This window comes from Colletotrichum chrysophilum, assembly GCF_026319265.1.
Source record: "Colletotrichum chrysophilum strain AFK26 chromosome Unknown scaffold_107, whole genome shotgun sequence".
Classification (NCBI taxonomy): domain Eukaryota; kingdom Fungi; phylum Ascomycota; class Sordariomycetes; order Glomerellales; family Glomerellaceae; genus Colletotrichum; species Colletotrichum chrysophilum.
This window is the reverse complement of record NW_026517394.1, coordinates 114,989-137,762: the sequence shown is the minus strand read 5'-3', so window position 1 is coordinate 137,762 and position 22,774 is coordinate 114,989. Positions and strand designations below refer to the sequence as shown.

Genomic DNA, 22,774 nt, shown 5'->3' with positions numbered 1-22,774 from the left:
TGCTTTCCAAAAGGCATTCATCCCCGGAGCATCCGTTCGCCAGCGTCGCCAGACACTGTCGAAGAGAAGACGCTTGCTGCAGAACGACGACTTCGGAGACATCGCGCCAAATTCTCCCCAAACTGATTTCTCCGGTGGTCAGCAGCCGAGTCCAGATGTTCCAGAGTTCTCGGGGAACCAGGGAGCTGAACCTGTGCCTGGTGATTTCTCAGGGGGGCAACAGCCAGCGCTTCTGAATCCTACTTTTTGTACGACCCTGGACGATGGGTCACTTCAGGATCCATTTTGTATAGAGGGATAGGCTCAACGTTTAAAAGGGAAGAATGCGTCACTGTTCTATAGAAACATATTGAGTGTTTAGAAGTAGTTATAGCTGAAGTATTTTGATTTTTATACTGATATAAAACTCCTGTTATTTCGGCTAAGACACGTAGTAAAAGGCTTCATAAGAAGAAGAAAGCTGTATCCATTTCATATTACCTATGATAGCTCACCAGTCTTGTATTGGTATGGCTTCTCCTGATATGGCTTGTTCAGGTATGGCTTGTACAGGTATGGCTTGTCCTGGTATAGCCAGGAAGGTTCTAGGATTTTATATCAGCTAATACTGGTATGGTGCCCATACTGGGTAAGGATTGTACAGGTATAGATTGTACAGGTATGGATTGTACTGGTATGGATTGTACTGGCATGGATTGTACTGGTATGACTTGTCCTGGTATAGCTTGTACTGGTATGGCTGGCATGGCTAGGATTGCTCGTGTGATGGCCAATACTTGTATGGCCGATACTAGTATCTCTGGTACTGTTATGACCCGTACTGTTATGACCCGTACTGGTACGGCACGGCGGGCTGCCGTAAAATATGACGTAATGGCTAGCGCGAGGACTGTTTCCTTTCCTGGTCATCCGTTCTAAATTGAGCTATGCTACCACCCGGCGTCCATTTATGGCCACGTCCAAAAGGTGCTCCAGGCTTGCAAGGATAAAAAGGCTCCAGCACCGTTCTGTTTTTCATTCTATCACCACAAAATCTCAACATGCTTCTACTCTCCCCATTACTACCATTCATCATTGCGTACTTCGTGATCAACTCGGAGGCTCTCAACCATACGCTGGATGTGGAGGTTCGATTCGGTGACTTCACTGGTATCGGCACTCTTACAATTATAGAGGCATTGCCAAATTTACCTCTGCAGAATGACGCCTCCCAGCCCCCGTCCAACCGCTCAAACCTAGAACCATCTGTCATTTCGACAGTGTCTCCCATTTCTAGCAGTCCAGTTGCAGACATCAGTTGGCAGCCATTTACCCCTCGACCCCAGCCGCTAGAGACCAACACAGCAACAGCGATGGCGACTGCCACTGTAACGCTGACGGTAACTGAAACTTCAAGATGGGTATCCTCCCAAATTGATGAAAAACAAGGATCTATGATTGCTACTCCAAAGAGCATCATGATTCCATCCTCGTTCGTTGAACCTCCTCCGCCGCTTCCGACGCCGCCAGTAACTGTGAACGTCTTGAACACTACTTTTGCTCCTAATTTAACCTCATTGGGCTCTAGCTCCACGCCTAGCGAAACGAGTGGTATTTCAGGACTTCCGTTAGGTTTCGAGTTCGCTAGCCAGGCTACTTCAAGCTCGCCTAGAGTCACAGTGGATAACATGTGGCCCGCGCTGCTATTGTCTGCTGTTGCTGGAAATGCGATGCGTTGATCTGTTGCAAAGATAGACAGAGCTTTAGATAGATACATATAATTTTTGAGATCATCACACCCTGCGTCGTTTACTTCGTCTTAGCTCTTCGTGTGGCGTTTCGTCCCCATTTTCACGTTTTTTTGTTTTCAGAGACCCATCATCAGAACAAAGTTTCAGTGTGCGAATTACCTCCAACCTTAGACTATTGTCGTCTAGCTCTGAAGTGCCGATAGGCATACGGAGCATGCGGAGGTTGGCAATGCGGATGATCAGTGGTCCGGAATTCCACACATTGACCGTTTCGATGAAAACATTCTAGGACGTGTGAGAAGATGAGACTGAACAATTCTGCGGGAAGAACACACCTCAATTTGGCCATACTTCAAAAAACGAAAAGCTTTCTGGATTGTTTTAGTATTTGAAGCAAGGTGGTTTCAAGACACATACCCCAAGTTGTCGAGATATCCGGCTGTTATCTTGGTTAGCGACGAAGTGTTGGATGTGTCTTTTCCGATTATCAATCTCCAATAGACTGAAACCTTGTTTTCCATGGTAAATCGGAAAGAAATAGACAAATCCAGCATTTTCATCTGGCTTTACTCGAGGGGGAGAAATTTCTTCTTGCGCCTGAGCAAATGGCTGTGAGTTGTCCATATAAATGGTTGAACCGATGCGAACGTTGGTTGGCTTATCAGCCATATGTAATGCTGCTTGAACGATGCCGGAGGATAACGATGTTTCGGGACGCAGCGTCTCCAAATCTTCGGAAGTGACTGCGAGATGAATCTCTTGATTCGTCTGCGGTTGCAAGACAGAACGGAAAGAAAAGTCTTCCAGTTTGGCCGCTTCAGCGAGTTCTGCCAATTGTTCATTGACCTCGTTGTTGCTAATAAGGTCCCAATGAATGAGTCGCGTCAGGCAGGCTTCGTTTCGGATGCTTTGCACAAAATTGGCAACATTAGCTTTTCCATGCTCGACAAACTCGTCAAATTGATCACACAAGTGTTTCAAGACGATAAGCTTATTAGTGTTCTTCTCCAAGTCGTCGACAAAATCTTGCACGTCCTCAGCTCGCGCTTTGGTGAGTTCCCTAAAGACAAATGAGTATGGTCGAAACTTCAGCAGTAGATTTCCCTCACCATGTTCTCTTTACGAAGATGACTCCAAACCCAAACCTCTCAATCAGATCAAGCAGCCTTCTTCCTTTTGTCAATCGTGTCCTCAGAGAACTCCTGGCAGTGCTTGCAATCTTATCGCTGGTAGTTGGAGACGTCATGTGGGTCATCAGTCTCTTCATGACTTCATTCGAGGCTGTCTTGTTCGGCGTATCGGGCTTCTCTCTCTGCACCTCTGCCACTTGAGAATCGTACCATCTGGCGAAAGCGGCGAACGTGATCATATGGCTAACATTGAGCCTCTGGCGGCTGTCGTTTCCCTTTTCAATGCATCTTAACCAATTCGCCCCGTTTGACCAGTTTGTGTTGATGCATTTCGCTTTGAGGTCCTTGATCAGTATTCGATCATCTTCGCTCGGCCCTTCTGTATGATTTTGGCTGAGACCGCGGATGGTGTCTACCGCATTGTTAATGAATACTGGTAGAGGTTCGTGGGCATATTTGCTTTTCTCCACATGTATCGACTCATCCAACTTAGATCGCGGTGTCATTGAGCTCTCTGAAGGGTCGGGTGATGGGCCGTCTGAGACCGCGGAAGGAGTCGGCGTTTCATTGACTGCTGAAGCAGGAGAGACTTGCATCAGTCCGATAGAAGTGCAGTCTGGTGTAGGCGATGGCGTTTCGGTGTTCACCTGAATACAAGAGAGTAGTGGTTCGGCTGCATCCCGTGGGAACACTAGGTCGTCTGTCAGACTTTCTGGCGTAGAGGGCTTTGACACGTCGTCTTGTACATCCGAACTCCGAGGGCTAAAGTGCGGATTTTGAGGGCTGTAAGCGGTAGTGTCTATGACTCTTCCGTTGGAATCGTTGGACAAATGTTCGACGGCACCATAAGAATTAATGTCGACCTGACAGATGGTTGGTGTTTCCGGCTCCTCTTCCTGATAAGCAGTAGCAGGTTCTGTTGGCTGACTGGGGTGGAACTCCTCTGGTGTTGATGTTGAAATAGAACTATACGATGAAGGACTGCTAAAAGTCGGGGACGGAGCTGCTTCAAAGGCTGGTGGTGTACTCATTGGAGATGACTGGTCCGTATCCACATCAGTGGGAGCGTGTTGAGTCTCTGTTCCAGCTCTTTGGTGCTCACATGCGGCCAACAGAACATCAATTGAGTTTGTTTCGTGAATGACGCTTTGGTCTGGCGTCCCTACCAGAGAAGAAACAGGCTCAGACAAAGAAAGGGAGCGGTTCATTCGTCTGATACTCGAAGAGCGTTGTCGCACAGTAATGTCTTGACGTGGCGTGCGTTCTTGAAGGAGGGTCTCTTCAGTACTTGAGCCGTTGTCCAAACCTAGAGCGGAATCCAGATTCAAATCCTGATTTCCTTCTACAGAAGAAAGGTCGATGTGAGGTGTGTGGGAGTCCGTGACTGAAGGGCTGGGCGAGGTGCTCTGCGAGGTGAGAATTGTGCTCGCGAAGCTGACAGGATGAGCAAGCTCGCATCTACCTTTCTCTCCAATATTTTCGTCTTCGTTTGGATCAGCGGAGTTGATTGCGGTTTGCGGGATTTCTCCAATGGGTTTGGTTGCGGTAGTACCGAGGGCTTCATTGGCCTCAGCTTCGTGTCGGCAGAAGGGGGCCAAGGAGTTGCGTTCCGGCCATACGGGGGTGTGAAGGTCGAGATTTTCGAATTCAGTGACATTATTGCTGGAGTTGCACATCTCAATCATAGACCAGGCAATTTTCAAAACGCAGTCATGTTCGGTGTCGCAAAACCTTTGGAGAGACTCTTTCCACTGGGCGCGATCAGTACCGTTCATAACCGTTCAATGATTGACCTACACGAGCGTTTTCGATCAGATCTTTGAGCACATCTGGACTAAGAGCATCGGAAAACTTTTCGAAGAACGAGATTGCATCGTCGACTAAGTGCTCTGCCATAGTGAAAGATGATTTGGTGAATTTTGAAGTGGTATCTGTTGATAGGACAAGAAGATGAATTTCAAAGATTAGACGTGGTGGCTTTTGAGTTCACAAGACATCGGTCCATCTCTTGCGTCTTATACCAAAGTCGCCGTTATCCATGACTCTTGGGTTGTATTGATGAACGCGGCAGGAGCGGTACTACCTACAGAGGCCTCCCCATCGAAGTTCCCCTCTCCCATTTCCAGTTCATGCGACAACGCATCCCCTTGGGCCTTGGAACGGATAGCCTAGCATCCGGCAACGTATCTATCGTATCAATACGACGAGGCGGCTCGAAGCCCCTATCGACGCAGAAACCTGACACCTCATAGTGAGGCCATATGATGACGATACGAGGTTCATGAGACAGACTCTGACTCGACGAAAAGGAGATTTCCTGAGAATAACGCCAATCTTCATCATTCTGAGAATCGCCGAGCCACACAATAGAGAGATATCCGAGAAGATGGTTGCATATCTTGGGTGACTATATCCATGGGTATGTCTCGCTGGATTACGCCATTGGCAAGGCACACTGGCAGTTGGGCGCTGCGTTTGGACAAGCAAGGGACAAAGAGGGGAATCGGGTGCAGTCGAACGAAAGCAAGATGCATCATCGACCCCTCTTCACGATGCCTTCACGATACTGCCCCATGCTGGGGTCTAGGAGGCCGCCTGCAAGGATCAAGTGGTCAATGGATGCCGCAGAATCCGGAATGCCGAGCATGTCGTCGGGGAATCATTGATGTGACTTCATCGATACCTTCTCGGCTGTGCCCTCGACCTGCAAGGCTGTCGTCGGACCACTTGAGCTGAGTATGTCCTGGTCAGCTGCCTAAATCGGTATTCACGATCTTAACAAAGGCTACATAAGTGCCTGGGAATGATAGCTTTCTAGAAAGCTATCATCGGACCACTAGAGCTGTGTAAGCCCTGACCAGCTGCCCAAATCGGTACTCACGATCTTAACAAAGGCCACATAAGTGCACGAGAATGATAGCTTTCCAGAAAGCTGTCGTTGGTCCCCAATGCGACGTCACATTCCCTCTGAGACGTGAACATGGGCTGAGCATTGAATATGCATCGCCACTAATGTCGATTCCTCCCGAGAAGTTATCGTACTCCAGCCAGGCTGATACTGGCCCTTGTACGACATCCCGCGGGAGTCCACCATCCAGATAGGTAAGCCAAAGATATCACTGCGGATCTTGAGCTTGGTGTGTTTTTTTATTCAGAGCTGGTTTAAGTCAAGCATGTCCCAGAGTCTCAGACTCTTCTCCCTCTGTTCCTCATCTATTATATCACTTCCATTCATGCCCCTAAGAATACTTATCAGCATTATGGCGACTTCATGCTCGATTTTCATAGTCAATGGCACCCAGATCCAGCAGTTCACCGCAACCCGAGTCACCGAACAGGCGCATACGCAGAATGTATCAAGTCGCATTCTTAATCACATCGAGGTCATTGACCTCACAGAAGATACCGAGACAAACATCAGCTTCAGAAACTCTCCCGGATTCATTAACCGCACTCAGGAAGTCCAAGCCGAAAACAACGCTCAGTCCGAGCCGGTGATCATTGACTTAACGGATGAAGACCTCATCGAGCACGATGAAATTCTCGTCTCAGAGGCAACAAGACTGTCCCAAAATGAACATTTTGAGACCTCAACAGCTAGTATCCCACCGAACAGGAGTGCGGATGCTCATCCTGAGGCGGGGAGAGGGAACAGAGCGTCTCATGCTTCGCAATGCAGAAGCTGTCGTTCACCAATACGGGAGAACGATCCCGTGTTCGCATACCGGGGATGCGGGTGTGTGAGTTATAGATTCACAAGCTGTTTGTGGAAACATCACTGACTATATAACGCAGGTGAACTGTATTTCGTGTTTTCGAAGGCGACGCCAAGGTCGTTGTGGTGTGCATCGTGGTCTAGGGCGCCAATACAAGGAAAGGCTTTTCAACATGATTTGTCCAATATGTCTAGAGCGGCCGACTGACCAGAGGCGACGGAGACTGCCCTGCGGTCACACTACCTGCAAGAGATGCTACCTAAGGTTGGATACCTGCCCACATTGTCGTCGCCTCATTGACCAGGCTGGTATTCCTGTAGTTAGTTTAGATGAATAAACATGCTTGTAGCGAGTAGTCATTACTTCTTCATAGACACATATGCACTATACACTTCTAGGAGCTTTGTATATACATAATTAAGTGGGTATCGTTTGTGCACGGTACATAATTAATGCATAGTGAAAAAGAGATGGGTCCCTGAGCTACTCAGTCATATGCCTGAGCTACTTTGAGCCCCACCCTGAGGCGAGCCTGAGTTAGAACGGCAACAACGCTAGCCGGATTGGGCCAAAAAACCTCGCCCAATCAGTGAGACAACCGAGCAAGTCCTTCACACGAGGTGTATTTCACCAAGGCCTAGATATCAGTGAAAACTCTAAATACTCACTGTTAGTTGGATCAGATATATGTAGACTGTCACGTTTTCTTTATGCTCAGTTACTCTATAAGTGGAATGCATGTCTCTTCAAATGAATTCCATGTCATGATGGAAATCCTACTCCTCACGAATAAACTACCACCGTCAAAATGAGAATCTTGACCTCTATATGCATATTCTTTTCCTTCTTCGGCGTTCTGACGGCAGCTGCTGTGCGCGATAATGGAGAAGGGCAACAGGTATCCATCATTTGTAAGAGATTTACCTCCATATCCTACCATCAATCACAGATGAATTTCGCTGATACACCATGGTGCAGGACAAAACGAGCAAACTGTCAATGCGATAGCAGAGTAAATACAAAAGACTGCTGCATTGGAATCGGGTCGATGGGGGGTCTGTCGGGTCGGGAATGCGTAACCACCAGCAATGACAAGTTCTTGTCGTGCTGCTCCAAGAAGGGTGACCTTTTGAACGGTTGTGCTTAGGAAGTTGGATTGCGTCATAACACAGCCGGTTATGATTGTTGGTGTTGCACTGAGACTATTTACTTTGTTACAAAGATATCGTTCCTCCAAATCTTTCCTCATGACCAGCAGTCTTGTTTCCGTTGGTGCATATAAAGCAATGCGTATGAGAGCCTTTGATATTGAACATTATTTCAAACGGTACTTGTCTGGCCCATCATGAATCTTGATCACTAATTTCACACAAACTCTGTCCTGCAAACCCTATCGGCTCTGTTCATCCGGAACCTGAGTCGCCGTCAGCACCACAAAAGTGGCATTTCGTAGGATCCATACCAAGGACATCTTTGTCGCCGCCTAGCTCCTTGTAAAGCTTGGCAAGACGCTTCTACAGCTTGCACTTCTCCTCAAACTTTCTATGCAGCTCGCCGACTGCAAAAATGTCATCCGAATCAGGACGTGGCGGCTCGTAAAGGCTGGGATCTGCGCCGCCACCTAAGCGATGGATGCGGCACGCGAGGGACCGTAGCTGCAAGAAGTCCCAGTTGGGGAGGTCTTTGATGTTGTCTGGCCACACTGTGAAGATCTGGCCGTCCCTGATTTGGCCTGCGTTGTGGCCCCCAAACTCTTGATCTCGCTCTTTCAAAGGCTTGAATATGGTGCGGGGATCAGTGCGCAAATCGGGACCATCCGCTCTCAAGTGATGGAGGGAGGTTACTGGGAGCCATTGGAATCGTAATTGGAGACCATACTCATTAGGGTCTGCGTCGGTTTGCTCCTGGGACCAATTATTGATGAGGCTTCGGGCGAGGGCATACTCGAGTTTGGACTCCTGCCCGTTGACCTGGTCCGTTCCTTCGGACGATGTAGTTGTTTCTGGGGAGTTGCCGATCTTTGTAAATCTACTCATTGATCGAAAGGCTGCTGCCATGAATGAGCCTGGGCCCCGGCTACTTGACTGACACAACTCATCGCCGTCTTCTTTAGTCTGCTTGGGTCTTGTGACGTAGCCCACGGCTTCTAAGACAAACGCTCCACTTTGCCAAATAGCTTGTAAATGTCGGCTCAAAAAGAAGGTATTCATTAAAGATGGTTTGCGAAGCTTGCGATCGACCGCCCACTCAATTCTTGTCACGGTTTCATAACCAAAAATGTCGTACAATTCACTTAGCAGGATTTGGGTTCTCTCACGTCTTATCGATGTCCACAAAGGTATAATATGACATTGCTGAGCATCGTTCTGGCCCGTAATACAACACCTATTGCCGTCGCGGATGTCGGCCGTATTTTCTGAATGCTCTAGAGGGACACGAATGACTAGGTGGTAGCAGTTAGCTCGGACCATGCAAGGATAAGGTAAGTGGTCAGACTCACACCACCAGACAAACTCCGGTATTGCCCCTAGAAAAAAGCCGAAGAGGTAACCTCTATCGTTCAGCGTCTCGTCGTGAAGAGCCCTCAGACGGTCAATATCCAAGGACAAAAGCGTAGCCCAGAAACGCGCTTGCGGCAAAACGTCGCCAAGCTGATATGTCCGCGGGCGGTTATTATCACCTGGTCTGCCTTTGTCCCAGAGAACATCAAATCTGAGCTTCTTTTTGTCTGTATGAAGGTGGTTGTGAATGCTGCTAATGAGGTCAAGTCGACTGGACAAATCATCTTCGAAAGGAGAGCTCAGGCCGGGACAATTGTCCACATCTGCCGTGGTGCTCATGTTGCGCACTGGGTTTTCCAGGGGGTTACAGGAGACTTTGCTCAAATTCAAGCGTATTTGTGTGGGTGGAAATTGTATGAAGAAGTAGTGTATTGCATAGTTGTCCATGCGAAAGAAGATGGACTTTTATTTTGTACGCCACTTTGTCCACACGGGTTCCTGATAGAGAAATGTTCCTCTTGAACGAGGCCCAACTCGCAAAAGGTAGGAAAATTTGCCCATCCAGGCATTCCTTGAAGTCTTTGTTCATATTGACAGTGTCCAACCCCCTAGTGTTATGAACCTTGGGAACGGGGTTCTCTCTTCATTTCGCTCTCAGCGCTTATCCCTGCGTCATATGAGGCTGGCCTGGATTATGACGTGGACCGGGCGGATCCGAGGATTTGTTTACGAAGTCCGGTCTCTTGTAAGATTTGATGTTCTGGACACTACTTGTTAGGTCCATGAAACTTTTCGAGACGTGCAATACTCTTAATTACTGCCCTTGGCCAACGTCCGAAGGGTGAAAAGTCTCGAACGAACGGAATCGGAACAAACAAGCTGCGTGGATCTGTTGTGCAAGGATGCGGGTTGTCGACCTTCATGTGCTCAAGCGATGTGGCAGGAAGCCAGTGGAAGCGGATTTTGATGCCGTGTTCAATCTCTTGAGGCTCCTCGTCATCCACAACACCATCCATCTTTTTACCCTTACCCACGTCAGACCGAGGGATGCTCTTGGGCCTGGAGACGTAGTTCAGAGGTTCAAGCCCAAAGACTCCTTCAACCCAGTACTTGTGCAGTTGGCTACTCAGGTGCAACATGTTCTGTGGTGTGTCTACCAACTTCTGCATGCGCGATGCGAGGACCTTGTATCCAGGACCAATGAACGTGCAGATGAGATGCATCATAGGCCAAATCCTGTTGCGAGTGCTGGTCCAGAAAGGGAAGATGTAACAACATTCTGCCTTTATCTTCCCCGTGATGCAGCACACCCCGCCATCTCGCTGGCGAACCTGTTGTCATCATTAGCGCTATTAATAGAAAACCGATTTGGTACAGTCCACTGCCGTTGAACTCCTCACTGCCTTCACCGTCTTCTTGTCGGTTGGATTTCTTGTGACTTGAAGAGGTTAGCCGATGTCCACTGTGATGATTCCAGGGCGGAAACAACACTCACACATCCAAAGCATTTGCGGCACCACTGATATCCATGGATACCGATCATATGCGGAACATATCATCTCTTTCCTCTGGATCCTCGTCATTCAATACCTTGTGAATGTTTCTGAGTCTCTTCGTTGGCAGAGACAGAAATGTTGACCAGTATCCGACCTGGTTCAGAATCTGTCGATAGGTGTATGACTCTGGGCGGGAGGTGTCGTGAAGACTGTGGACATCATATTTGCTATGCATATCTATCAGATTAGGGAAGTCGTTCTCCAGGCAATGGTGGATCCAAGCAATGTAATTGAGTCATTCGTCCAATACCTCCTCGTCAAGATCGTCGATGCGCTGAGGCGCAATACCGATGGCGGCCATGCTGCGAGGGCGGCTGGCAAGCATCAAGCTCCGTCGGGTGCACAGGCAGAATCCTGATGGTTGGTGGACATCTTCATAGGGCTTGTCGTGAAAAAACTCAGTCTATTACGGTAGGTACGTGTGTCAGCGGCGTGTGTTTTCAACAATGTTGGTAACTTACCTTCAAGGTTGCCAGCACACCAAGGTTACCTAAGCATATGCTTAAGCACGAATACCTTAGAACAAGGATGGCCCATACACCATGGATAGAAAAGACAAAAAGACGAGAATATCGGAGATGACTACGGCGACCAAGGATGCTGGACGGCCGTAAACAACGGCGGTAGACAATCATCATGAAGGGCGATGGTCAAAATTCAGAAGTAGTGGATGACAATGATAGCGAAGATGACGAAATTGGCAGAGGGCAGTTACAGCGGAAGAGGAAGTTGACGAATGAAGATAGAGAATAAGGACGGTAGGACACAACGATGGCCATAATATGTGTGCAGGTTTCCGGTCTTAAAAATCTATCTTGATATATTGCTTTGTTGGGTTTGCTGTCAGGGACTCCAGCTCGTTCACCAGCCGCGAGACAGAACATCAATGGAAAAAGCCCCAGAACACTTCAAGATCCTCCAGACAGATATAGCCTCTAGATAAACTACAATAATTCCGCCACCCTTGTCCTTCTCCTCCTTCTTGTCCTTCCCAGCCAGTTTCCTTAAACATCTGCCATTCTGTTCTTGACGCGGAGTTCTAGGTCCGCCAAGCGCTCCCGCAGTTTGGGGAGCTCCGCGGCATCCCTAAGCATAGAACAAGTAGCGCATATATCGTCTGAATTAGGGAAGAGAGGCTCATATATCTTGGGGTCTGCACTGCCGCTGAAGCGATGAATGAGGCAAGCGAGCCATCGAGCCCTAAGGAACTCTATGGCGGGAAGGTCTTTACGCCTGTCTGCCCAAATGGTTATGATTTCCCCGCTGTTGATACAACGACCGATATCGGCTTGAGGTCCTTCATTCGTCTCGAATTCTTGGATAAGGTCGCGAGGGCTAGTGTTGAGCAGGTCGGGGGACGCAGTCTCTCTCAGGTTCTGAACTGAAGTCTTAGGAAGCCAATGGAAGCGGAGCTCAAGACAGTGTCTAAGATCCTCTTTCTCCAGGTGTTCCACTGAGGCACCTGCTTCGCGCTCCTTGGGCCTTGAATCGTAGCCCAGAGGTTCTAAGGCAAAGACACCTTGGTCCCAGAGCTTCTGCAGTTCTCGACTCAAGTAGATGATATTGTTAGCGGCGTTGATCCTGTCCCTCACGAGTCTCCTAAGATGATCCATTGCCTCTGTACCAAAAAGACCACATATGTTCAGTATCAGGCACCCGGTCCTTTCGGGACGCATCAGGGTCCAGGAGGGGATAATGTAGCAGCGTTCTGCATTATCCCTGCCGGTGATGCAACACTTGCACCGGCGCGACGACTGTTGGCCTACTGAACTGTAAGCAGCTTTCCTATGTGTTTCAAGTTACCTGTTACCCATACCTCTTCTATCTGAGTATCGATTCGAGGCACTGTCGTATCTCGATTACCTGGTGGCACGCGGGTGATTAGAAAGAAACATACATCAGTCCGGAGAACACACAAGCTGACACAATTAAACTTACACCACCACACAAACTCATGCACCATTCCCAAAGATTCCATGAGATCACCAGGAAAGCCATCCTCGTTCGCTGACAGACTCCGATGAATAGCGTCGAGGCGCAGGCGCTCTAAGGACCATAGAGCCGCGCAAAAACGCGCCTGGTTGATAACATCGCGACTATTGAACATCACGGGTCGGGAATTGTCCCCAGGCTTGGCAACGTCACCTCTATTTTCTTTCTTGAGCAAGGCTGTGTTGGCTTGAAGTAGTCGATGGATGTCCTGGATGATATCTCGGCGGATGGACAAGTCATCGTCGAGGAAGTCGTAGCGACCAGTTGCGCCCAAAATGGAACTGGTCGGCGCTGGACGCGATCTGAGGTACTGCTTGAAGAATGCGAACATCTTGGCAACTTGAGCGCGTTTCCAAACTTTCTAGTTATCAGTTGCTCGGGATCAAGAAAAGTGTCAGGAGTTATTAGTTATTATCGTCCGAGAAGTGGTATTTGATCAAAACATCGAGCGAAGGAAGATACTTCAAAGGCCCCACAAGGTGATACCCGAGACGGTTAAGGTAAGGTTTTCAGGTTGCCTAGTCGGAACGCCCACCTCATCAGCCACCACGGTCGTGTTTCTCTGACATTACGTGCAACTCACAGCAACCTTGACACCAATTGGTGGATATAGAACTATTCTCAGCGATTTATCTACCTTGATAGGCTGTTTTGTCTCTAGTGATGTACACTTCCCCTAGCAGAACGGTGCAACCAAGGATCATGCTTGCCGCTATTATTGGCCTGTTAACTCCTGCAAACTCTCGTTGCGATAAGTGGATGTGTCTCTTTTTCAATTCTTCATACCACCCCAAGCCGCCCAACGAGGCACTGAACGTCAGTGAAAAGGCGCCGTAGTTCACGCCTAATGCAAGCGCATATACAGCACCCCAAACGGTTCGTTTACTAATTGCAACACCGCTGGTAGCGCGCATGTCAATCCATTCTTGGAGGAGGCGACAAAGCAGGATTGTAGCACCAACGTTCGTCCCTGCAAACTGGAGATGCTGTCAGATGGTACTTTAAATGACGGGCAACGCACATACATTGCATAGAAGTACGGATAAAAAACCCATTCCCGCAACCGCTCCAGTGGTACCTGTCTTGACCACCCATGCGTTCCACCAGCTCGCGAACAAAGCGATCCATCCGGTCGAAACGAGTGATTGGACGAGTATAAAAACCGGCAAAACGAACGGCAACAGTCGGTAGGGAAGGCGGGATAAGACCACTGTTGTTGAAGGAAATGTCGCCTGTAACCAAACCCACGTCTTTTTAAAGACAGACGTCATGGTGAGTGGGCAATACGTTACTCGGGCTGACTCTGGCGATGCGGTTGAAGGCAGCTGAAGTAATTGGGGATCAGCCGAAGGGCGAGTGTCGTTTACGGCATGGTTCGTTGTTGCCGACATCTCAGAAGGGGTTGAATGGACCGCAGCAGTGTCCACAATGCTCGTTTTTGCATGGGCGATATCTTCCGACATTTCTTTCTGTCTGCCAAGGTTTCTTTGCTGGATCCTGAAACTATCGGTTTGGCTCTCTTGGGCAGTGCAGTGTTGTTGATCGGTGTCATCTGACGCTTGGAATCGGCTCACGTCGAGGTCCTGTTTCATGCCACTTTGAGATTCAGGCACGTTTGAACCAGGAGAATTTGCCTCTTCATAACGTCCTGGAGGTCTTGCGATAATCTCGTCGCTCAAAGATGGTTCAGGAGACTCCGCATGCTCCATATCTCTATCGTTAGTTTGCAAGCACCGGAGCCTGCTCTGGCGCAGGTTGATCTCACCATCATGACGTAACAGAACTGCGCGAGCCTCGCCACGGTACTTCCAAACCCAAAAGATGTCCCAAGAAAGCATCAAAAAGGACGCTGGCAAGGATACCCAAAACACAGGAATGTCGTTTAAGCCTACAGCAGTGAGAGATAAGAGTATTGCAAGTGTTGCTGACATCAGAAATAGGCCAACAAGCACACTGCCCTTATCCAACCATGGGTTGAAGACACTGGATGATGAGGCTGGATTCGATGTGAAAGGCAAGTTGGGATTGGCCCCCATCCCCATCTGAGTTGCATCGGGTATTTCTGACAGTTGGATACTGGCCGGAATAAGCCTATCAGTGGCGAACAAAATGTATAAAAGAAAAGCCCACAAGAGGATAGCGGTGACGATGATCGGCACAATGACGTTTACTGTATATTCAGCAAATCCGATTCCGAATGCTTGGGCGATGATAACATTTGTGGTGCTGGATGAGACCATTGCTGCAGATGCGATATTTGCTACCGCGAATTGCGTGAATAACCATGCTCGTGGATGTTTGATATTATTCGATGCTCGGATCAAATAAGTGACGAATAGCATACCCATTTGAATCACTGGGTCATTCCCTAAGAAGAATCCCAAAAGGAACATTACCCAGTAGAGTAAGAAGAACAGTCGATGGCCGAGTTTACGACGAAAGAGGATCGTGTAGCAGAGATACCTTATAAACCCTGCCGCATCAATCGAGCTACTAATATAGCCCAAAGTGAATGCAAAAGCGAGAATGTCGAAGGGCGAGATATCATTTGTGCCGATTGTACCCTCTAGCAGTTGCCGTTTGCCAATAGCCGTGCTTGCTAACAAAAGCAGGACCGCAAGTAACGGGGCCGTCGTTAGGTCTAATGGCATAATTATGTACGTCCACTTTCCTGCACTAGAGCGGAGAGGAGCATGCCTCGCCGCAACAACTCGCGCTGCCGCCAGGTAGTCGTGAAACAGGTCGAACAGGCGGCTGGGACACGGAAAAGGTAGCTTGAATGGGAAAGCAACAATGACGTCTGCAATCTGTTCAGATCATGCGAAGCAGAACGTGACGATGCCAATGGTGTACTTACTGCTTATTATGAAGACCACGAGAGTCAGAATGGATCGCCATTCTGCAATATTCGGCTGTTCTGAATTCTCAATTTCATCAGACATTGTGAAGCTGTACTTTGTTGTCTTTCCTTTCGTCGTACCTTCAGGACCCAGACCCATGAGACGGCCCTTGTCGCTGGAGGGAATCGTAGCGCTCCCATCATGACGAGGTGCCTCCTGAAATAGTGCGATGAACGATGGTCAACCGAGCGTCTGAGATCTGCCTTGAAGAAAGCCTCGCTACACGTGTAGGAGATTGGATGGGTGCTGATGAGATGTGGTAACACAATGTGCAAACCCCACCAATAGCAATTGCAGCAATGCTAGCCGTTGAGTCATCTCACAGGGGCGAGAACCCTGTGGAACGGGGAAAGGCACCAATTTTACTGTATGAGATATTAGCTACTGGCGTCTTACTATGTCGCACAATGACGACAAAACTTGGTGAGATTGACGCGGTCCTGGAAAGTCCCTAACCATCAGTGCCCAGAGTGGGGCAAAGTAAAATGAAAGAAAGTACGGGTATCGTTCGCGTGACTCGCCTGTGATAGAAAATAGCAAGGTGACATTTGGTGCACGTTTGGAATTGGTGACGATCTATAATCTAGGTACAAAGCGCTAATATAACTATGAACAGGAAATATGTTTTGTTCGCTCAAGCAACAGTCAAGGTCGTCTGCGCCTTGAAGTCTCTGCTGCTCGCACCGACATACAACTTGTATTCTCCGCTCTCCACCTTCCACTCCTGGCCAACAACATCCCACACACTCAGATCCCTACGTCTCAGGGAGAACGTCACATCGGCGCTCTCGCCAGGCTGGATCGTCACCTTCTGGAAGCCACGCAGCTGTCTGACAGGCTCGCCAGCGGCGTCAGGGAAAGAGATGTAGAGCTGCGCAACCTCGGCCCCGGCGACGGAGCCCGTGTTGGAGATGCTGGTGGACACGGTAGCCACGATGTCCCAAAGATCCTCGCGTCCACCGACGGACTTGTCCCCAGTGGCGAAGCCGCTCGTGAGGTTGGAAGACTCAACGGTGGCGGTGGAAGAGTACTCGAAAGTCGTGTAGGAAAGACCGTATCCGTACTCGTAGCGGGGGGTGACGTTGTAGTAGTCGAAGTACTTGTAGTCAATGTAGTTGCCATCTGAGAAGTCCAGATTCAGCTCCGTCTCGCTGATGATTGTGTCGGGGTTGTAGTCGCTCTCGTTCTTGGCGATGGTGTGTACCAGTCTTCCAGAGGGGTTGACGGCGCCGAAAAGAACGTCGTCAATGGCGTTTCCGGACTCCTGGCCCAGCGCACCGCCGTAAAGTACACCAGTAACATTCTCGTGCTCAATCCAAGCGTCCACTAGACGCGGGCCGACGGTGTTGATCACGACAATGGTGTTGTTGCACACATCCGCGACGGTCGTGACGAGGGTATCCTGGTCCACGTTGGTAAGCTCGGTGCGGTCGGCGCCCTCGCCGCCCCACGCGTTGAGGAAGACGACGCACGCGTCCGAGAGGTCAGCCACGCCGGTCGTGGACTCGGTCAGCTCCGTGCCGGAGCCTGACATGCCGCTGAAGGACGTCTCGGAGGTGTCGTTGAGCCACCACCTCAACATGAAGCCGTCAGTGGCGGCGCGCTGGTTGAAGAGCTGCAGGGGCGTGGTGAGGTACGACAGCGAGCCCATGGCGGAGCCGCCGACGACGGCCATATGGCCCTGCATCGTGGACGGCTCGCCGTCGTAGACGCCGAGCGCCGTGTTGGCGCCGACGTAGCGCGGGCCGGCGTGGAACCCGAAGATGCTGATGCTGGACTTGTTGACGAGGGGCAGCGCGTTGTTGGTGTTCTTCAGCAGGGCGATGGAGTTGGCCGCGTACTCGCGGGCCATGGCGCTGTGGTTGCCACGGTTGTCGACGCGGTCGGTCACGCCGGCGTGGGCAGGGTAGCCCTGGTCCTGGCCGAGGTGGAAGTAGCCCATCATGTTGCGGATGGCCATGTCGTCGAGGCGGTCCATGGTGAAGCTGCCGTTGTTGAGGCCGGCGCCGAGGGTGGTGTTGGAGAAGTAGGAGCTGGAGGAGAGGTCCATGCCGGCGTTAGCGGCGTTGATGCCGGTTTTCTGGGCGCTGACGTCGGCGTGAACGATGCCCGGGAAGCCGAGCTCGACCTTGAGGTACTTGGCGAGGAGGTCCTGGCTCTCGCAGGAGTAGGTGCCGTTGACCTTGTTCATGGCGCACATGGCGCCGCCCATGCCGTTGTAGACGGTGTCGTAGAAGGGCCAGAGGTATGTTTCGTGGAAGGCCTTGTCTGAGATGGTGACGGTGTAGGCGCCGGTGTCATCTGAGGAGGTTGAGTTGCCGCTGGTTGTGCCATTTGTTGAGGTCTGGCGTCTGGTGAGAGTTGAGTTACCACCTGGTCCTGCGCCGTCAGGAGGCGATCCGCCACCCATACCGCCTCCAGAGCCGGTGCTCATTCGGTTAGTTTCCTGTTCGTTCAGGATGAAGTGCTTGGCACTGGCGACCACACCAGCCGAAGACATGCCCTTGACGACTGCTCCGGCCACGATGCCGGCTTGGTAGCTGTCAACACCGTACGTCTCACCGGTACGTCCGCCCCATGCTGAGCGGCCGAGAGGCTCCAAGGTAGGCCCATACGCCATGTTGATACCCTTGCCCTTGAACTCGACACCGACGCCCTGGCCCTGGCCTTCAGCCGCGGCCGTGTCCCACGTCATGGCCATCGCGAGGCCGGCGGGCCATGTTGTGACATAGAAGTAGGTGAGCGGGTTGGTGGCCGAGTCGAGGTTGTGAAGGCCGGTGAAGTTGCCGCCATCGCCACCGGCAGCGATGGAGATCTTTTCGTCCGTGGTCAGAGTGGCGACGAGGGCTGCGGCCTTGTCGTAGGCATCCTGCCAGGCTCCGAGCTTGACTGTAAAATAACGATGAGAATCACGCGAAGGAGAAAAGGAACTGATAACAATACGTACTTGTGCCTGAGCTCAAGAGCTGCTCAGTGTAGTTGGCCGAAGCATCAGCAGCCAGGGTGCCAGTCACATAGGTGAGGATGGCCAAAGCCCAGGCCGTTGATGGGCGGTACATGGTCGCTAAGCGTTAGTGTTTACTCACTATGCTTAAAAGAGACGCGGCAGGGTAAAAACTGTGAATGAGTAATAAAAGGCTACTTGGGATGAGCGAGTGCACTGCAGGGACGAAAGAAGCCAGGCAGCTGGGACAGCGGGAGTAGATAAACCTTCTAGAAAGCAACAAGCATGCCAAGCCCCTATTATAAACATTCTCAACCGTTCAATCGGAAAAGCTGCGCCTTCGGGTCAACCAAGAAACAATGCCCGTGGGCATGGGGGATGGCCAAAAAGTGGTGCCAAGCTTACGACGAGCGGTGTCCACCCGCCCCGTTCACCTCTGGCCTAGAGCGCCTTACTCGGCGCAATCGCCGCCGGCGACGGTCTCCGGGTACGGAGTCCGCGCACGCTGGCGCCGACTCCAAGAGGGCGGAAATTGACCGCTGGCCTCATGTTGTGTAAAGCGCCGGCAGGAAGGTGCGAAAGCAAGCTGCTGCGGCGGCGTTGTAAGACGAGAAGTCATGAGACAAAACGCAAAGCAGATGGGATGAACGGCATCACCGCATCAAGCAGGGCCCCATCGCGAGCGTCCTGACGACGCGTCCTTATTTAGAGAAAGCATGGGCCTGTCTTCCAATCACGCCGACCGGCGGGTGCGCAAGAGGGAAAGGATCTCCACAGGTGTATGGAAATAACTGTTCATCTGATGAGTCTAGACGGGAGAGGCCATGCAAACAAACCCCTCATCAAGCTGATGTGCGACGAGGATAGTGATCCCCCACTCGAGTGGGAAGAATGGAAAATGATGCACGCTGGTGGCAGGGGACTCCTAAGTGCCGGCCGGCAGTGATGGAGATATTCTGCGTCAGCCATATGAGTGACAGCCCGATCGGTGGAGACTGGGAGGAAAAATCCGAACCGTGATGGTGGTGTCGAGGGCTGGCTGATGGGTCTTGGCACCCCGGTCTCTTAAGGGTTGTGGGTGAAGCTACCCGAGATCTCCACGTTGACCGGATTTACGGAATTGGGAGTTGATGATTGATGAGTTAGCAGATGGACGCAGTGCAGAAGCCGGCAACATGCTACAAGTTATTCAATCACTTCAAATTCAACTCGTATATCTAGGTGTTGAATCATGCAGAAAAGAATCTAGCATCGCGATGCTTAAGTCCCCGAAATTTGGCGGCAGACTTACAGTCAGGGGTCAGGGGGTGGGGGCCACGTGTCGGTAGTTGCCGATGACATGGACCCGAGGGACTCGCAGATTGTGTGGTCGGGCTGCGCCCGACTTGGAAACGGGGCATGCAAAAGCTGCTGTTTACCGCCGGGAAATCGGGGAAAGCGAAATGCTTGTGCGGTGCCAGGCAAGCGTGTCTGGCGTGATATTGGCGACGGAGCTGGACCGCCCTGGAGCGGCGTTCCGCGACCCACATCGGCGTTCTGTCCCACATTATGACGGCTCCGAGTCCGGTCTATTAGCGTATACGTCCCGGCAGAATGGACTTCTTCAAACTGAACCGAGAGTGTCTGAGCGGAGCCGAGTGATGTTTTCCTAGATACCGCATGAATATCAACAAGATATACGGCTTGACCATGCGAAGGTTGCCTTCTTTTCCAACAGCAGGCCGTCATGCAGTGCGTATTGCTATATTTGGTTCGTGTTTTTTCCCAATCGAACTCTTTTTTCTTTGTTTTTTTCATACCTCATGTGTGACTGACAATGGCCATGGCTGGTTCGGTGTTGGTTCGGACGTTCTCCGGCGCGGGACCGAACCTCTGCGGTTCGAGTGGATCCCGCTGACATCCGACTCGGCCCCACCCGGTCTGAAAGTCCGGTCGGTAGGCCGCACCACGCCGGACCACGCCTATCGCTCTAGGAGAGCTCCCACCAAGCTACAGCCACCGGCCGCCCACAGAAACCCTTGAAAAGTTCCAATCCCTGCATTTTGACAAGCATGAACCAACACCACCACCCGTCCCAATCCATCGAGTTCGGGCGGTCCTGAAACGCAATCTGAATCAACCAACAGACCACCCAGCGACCCTCACCTCTCACGATAGAACCCCCGGTCCGGCACCGTTACATCGCAAAACATCCGATCAAATCTTGAGCCTCTGCCCTACGTCTCAGGAGCCGCTAACCGCGGAACACTATATGTCCAGTCTGTGCCCGCTTCTTGAGACGGCGCATCGAATCCCTTCTCTTCTTTCATCGCTTACCCCAGCCGCTCCTTACTATCTTCAGCCTCACATGCCGCGCATGATGGCCAAACGCACCACACTGGCTCTCTTGTCCCTTTGGGGCGCCTTCGCCTCCGGACAGGGCCTTCACGACCTAGCCGTCAAGAATGGCAAGCTCTTCTTCGGAACTGCGACGGACACAAACCTTTTCAACGACGCGGCGTACATGGCCGTCCTCAACCGCACCGGGGAGTTTGGGCTGGTCGTGCCGGAGAACAGCCAGAAGTGGGACGCAACGGAGAAGACGCAGGGGCAGTTCACCTTCACGAACCCCGATGCTGTCCGCGCCGTCGGACAAGCCAACAAACAGATGATGAGGTGCCATGCGCTGACATGGCACTCGCAGCTCCCTTCATTCGGCAAGTATTTCCTCTCGAAAAACGTTGCGCGTGAACGCTTTGTTGACGAAAGCGCAGTATCCCAAGGCACATGGACCCCCGAGACCCTCACCCCCGTAATCGAAGCCCACATCTCCAACACCGTCGCCCACTTCGCCGGCGCCTGCTACTCCTGGGACGTCGTTAACGAAGCCCTGGCCGACAACGGCACACTCCGCGACAGCGTCTTCTCGCGCACCCTCGGGCAGGACTTCATCCCCATCTCCTTCCGCGCCGCCGCGGCCGCGGACCCCGCCGCGAAGCTTTACTACAACGACTTCAGCCTCGAGTTCAACTCCAAAAAGACGGACGGCGCGGTCAAAATCGTGCAGGACCTCAAAGCCGCGGGCGTGAGGATTGACGGGATGGGGCTGCAGGCGCATCTCGAGGTCGGCAAGACGCCGTCGCCGCAGACGCTGAGTAAGGTGATGTCGCGGTTTACGGATATGGGGCTGGAGGTGGCGCTGACGGAGCTGGATATCCGGCATGGCAAGGTGCCGGCGGACGATGCGGCGGTGCAGCAGCAGGCGATGGACTATGCGAGCGTGGTGAAGACGTGCGTTGACGCGAAGGGGTGCGTCGGGGTCGTGGTGTGGGAGTTTACGGACAAGTACAGCTGGATCCCGTCGACGTTCCAGGGGCAGGGGGATGCGTGTTTGTTTGATAAGGATATGAACCCGAAGCCGGCGTATGATAGCATCAAGGCGGTGTTGATGGCCGGAGCGACGAACGCGACGGTGAAGAGTACGGCCGGGTCGGCGGAGGAGTGGAGTGGGGCGGGACGGGGAGCTATGGCCGCTGTGCAGGGGTCGGTTTCCTCTTCGGGCGCAGCGCGGTCTAGACCGCTCGGGGTTATCTTTTCTGCGTTGGTGATGGGCATGAGTCTCGGCAGTTGGATGTGAGGGAGGCCTTTGCGATGGTGTTCGGGCGATGGACTTGAACTAGTGCAAGCAGGAAATGAGATGAAATCTAGCACAGAATGAGAGAACGCCGAGATGCACGTGACGCCTCAACCGTGTGGCTGGAACTATGAACGTCCCGACCGTTCTTGTATTCCGAGGCGTCGCCGCCACACTTTATTTCAAGTCTCACCTTGCACAACATCCTATTATACCGCCGCCGAGGAGGTCTCTGTCCACAGCATTTTTCAGTGTTGAGTTACCGAGTTGCACAATCATGCAGCATGCAGAACACTCCGGGGGTAAGCCGTAGATCAAGTCACGTGAAAGCTTTTTGATGATCTAAGTGTAGGGTGAGCCGTTGCGAGAAGAGTCATTGGGACAGCTAAGACATAATCGGCAAATTGTGAAAGGTTGAAATTCAGTCGATGAAACCTATTCTTCCGCGATATGGCCCTTGAGAGCGAATCTAAGCCAAAGACAACAGTAAGCTTGTTAGCAGCGGCGATGCCGAAGCACTCATCCCACGTCAATGGCCCCCCGTTGCTATTTGGACCACATCTTACACCCAATCCTCACCTGTGATCCCACAAACAAAACCCAAAGCTTTAGCTTACCACGCAAAAGGAGATTTTGTCAGAGCTTTTCGCGTAAACAACCCCCAAGGAGCCAAGAGCCTACCGCTTGTTTAG

At 51.3% G+C, this 22,774-nt stretch overlaps 3 protein-coding genes across 3 annotated transcripts; 1 reads left to right on the top strand and 2 right to left on the bottom strand.

Moving 5' to 3' along the window:
- Positions 1–11,637: 11,637 nt before the first annotated feature.
- On the bottom strand, positions 11,638–12,956 carry COL26b_010255 (uncharacterized protein; the record flags this gene model as incomplete). The annotated part of the gene is made up of 2 exons (XM_053182962.1): positions 11,638–12,232; positions 12,586–12,956. 2 exons carry the CDS (start codon positions 12,954–12,956, stop codon positions 11,638–11,640), a joined length of 966 nt encoding a protein of 321 aa, XP_053033131.1.
- A 3,203-nt stretch (positions 12,957–16,159) lies between these two features.
- On the bottom strand, positions 16,160–18,584 carry COL26b_010254 (uncharacterized protein; the record flags this gene model as incomplete). The annotated part of the gene is made up of 2 exons (XM_053182961.1): positions 16,160–18,414; positions 18,473–18,584. The coding sequence occupies 2 exons, from the start codon at positions 18,582–18,584 to the stop codon at positions 16,160–16,162; spliced, it is 2,367 nt and encodes a 788-aa protein (XP_053033130.1).
- A 2,244-nt stretch (positions 18,585–20,828) lies between these two features.
- Positions 20,829–22,085, top strand: COL26b_010253 (uncharacterized protein; the record flags this gene model as incomplete). The annotated part of the gene is made up of 1 exon (XM_053182960.1): positions 20,829–22,085. The coding sequence occupies one exon, from the start codon at positions 20,829–20,831 to the stop codon at positions 22,083–22,085; it is 1,257 nt and encodes a 418-aa protein (XP_053033129.1).
- Positions 22,086–22,774: the final 689 nt, after the last annotated feature.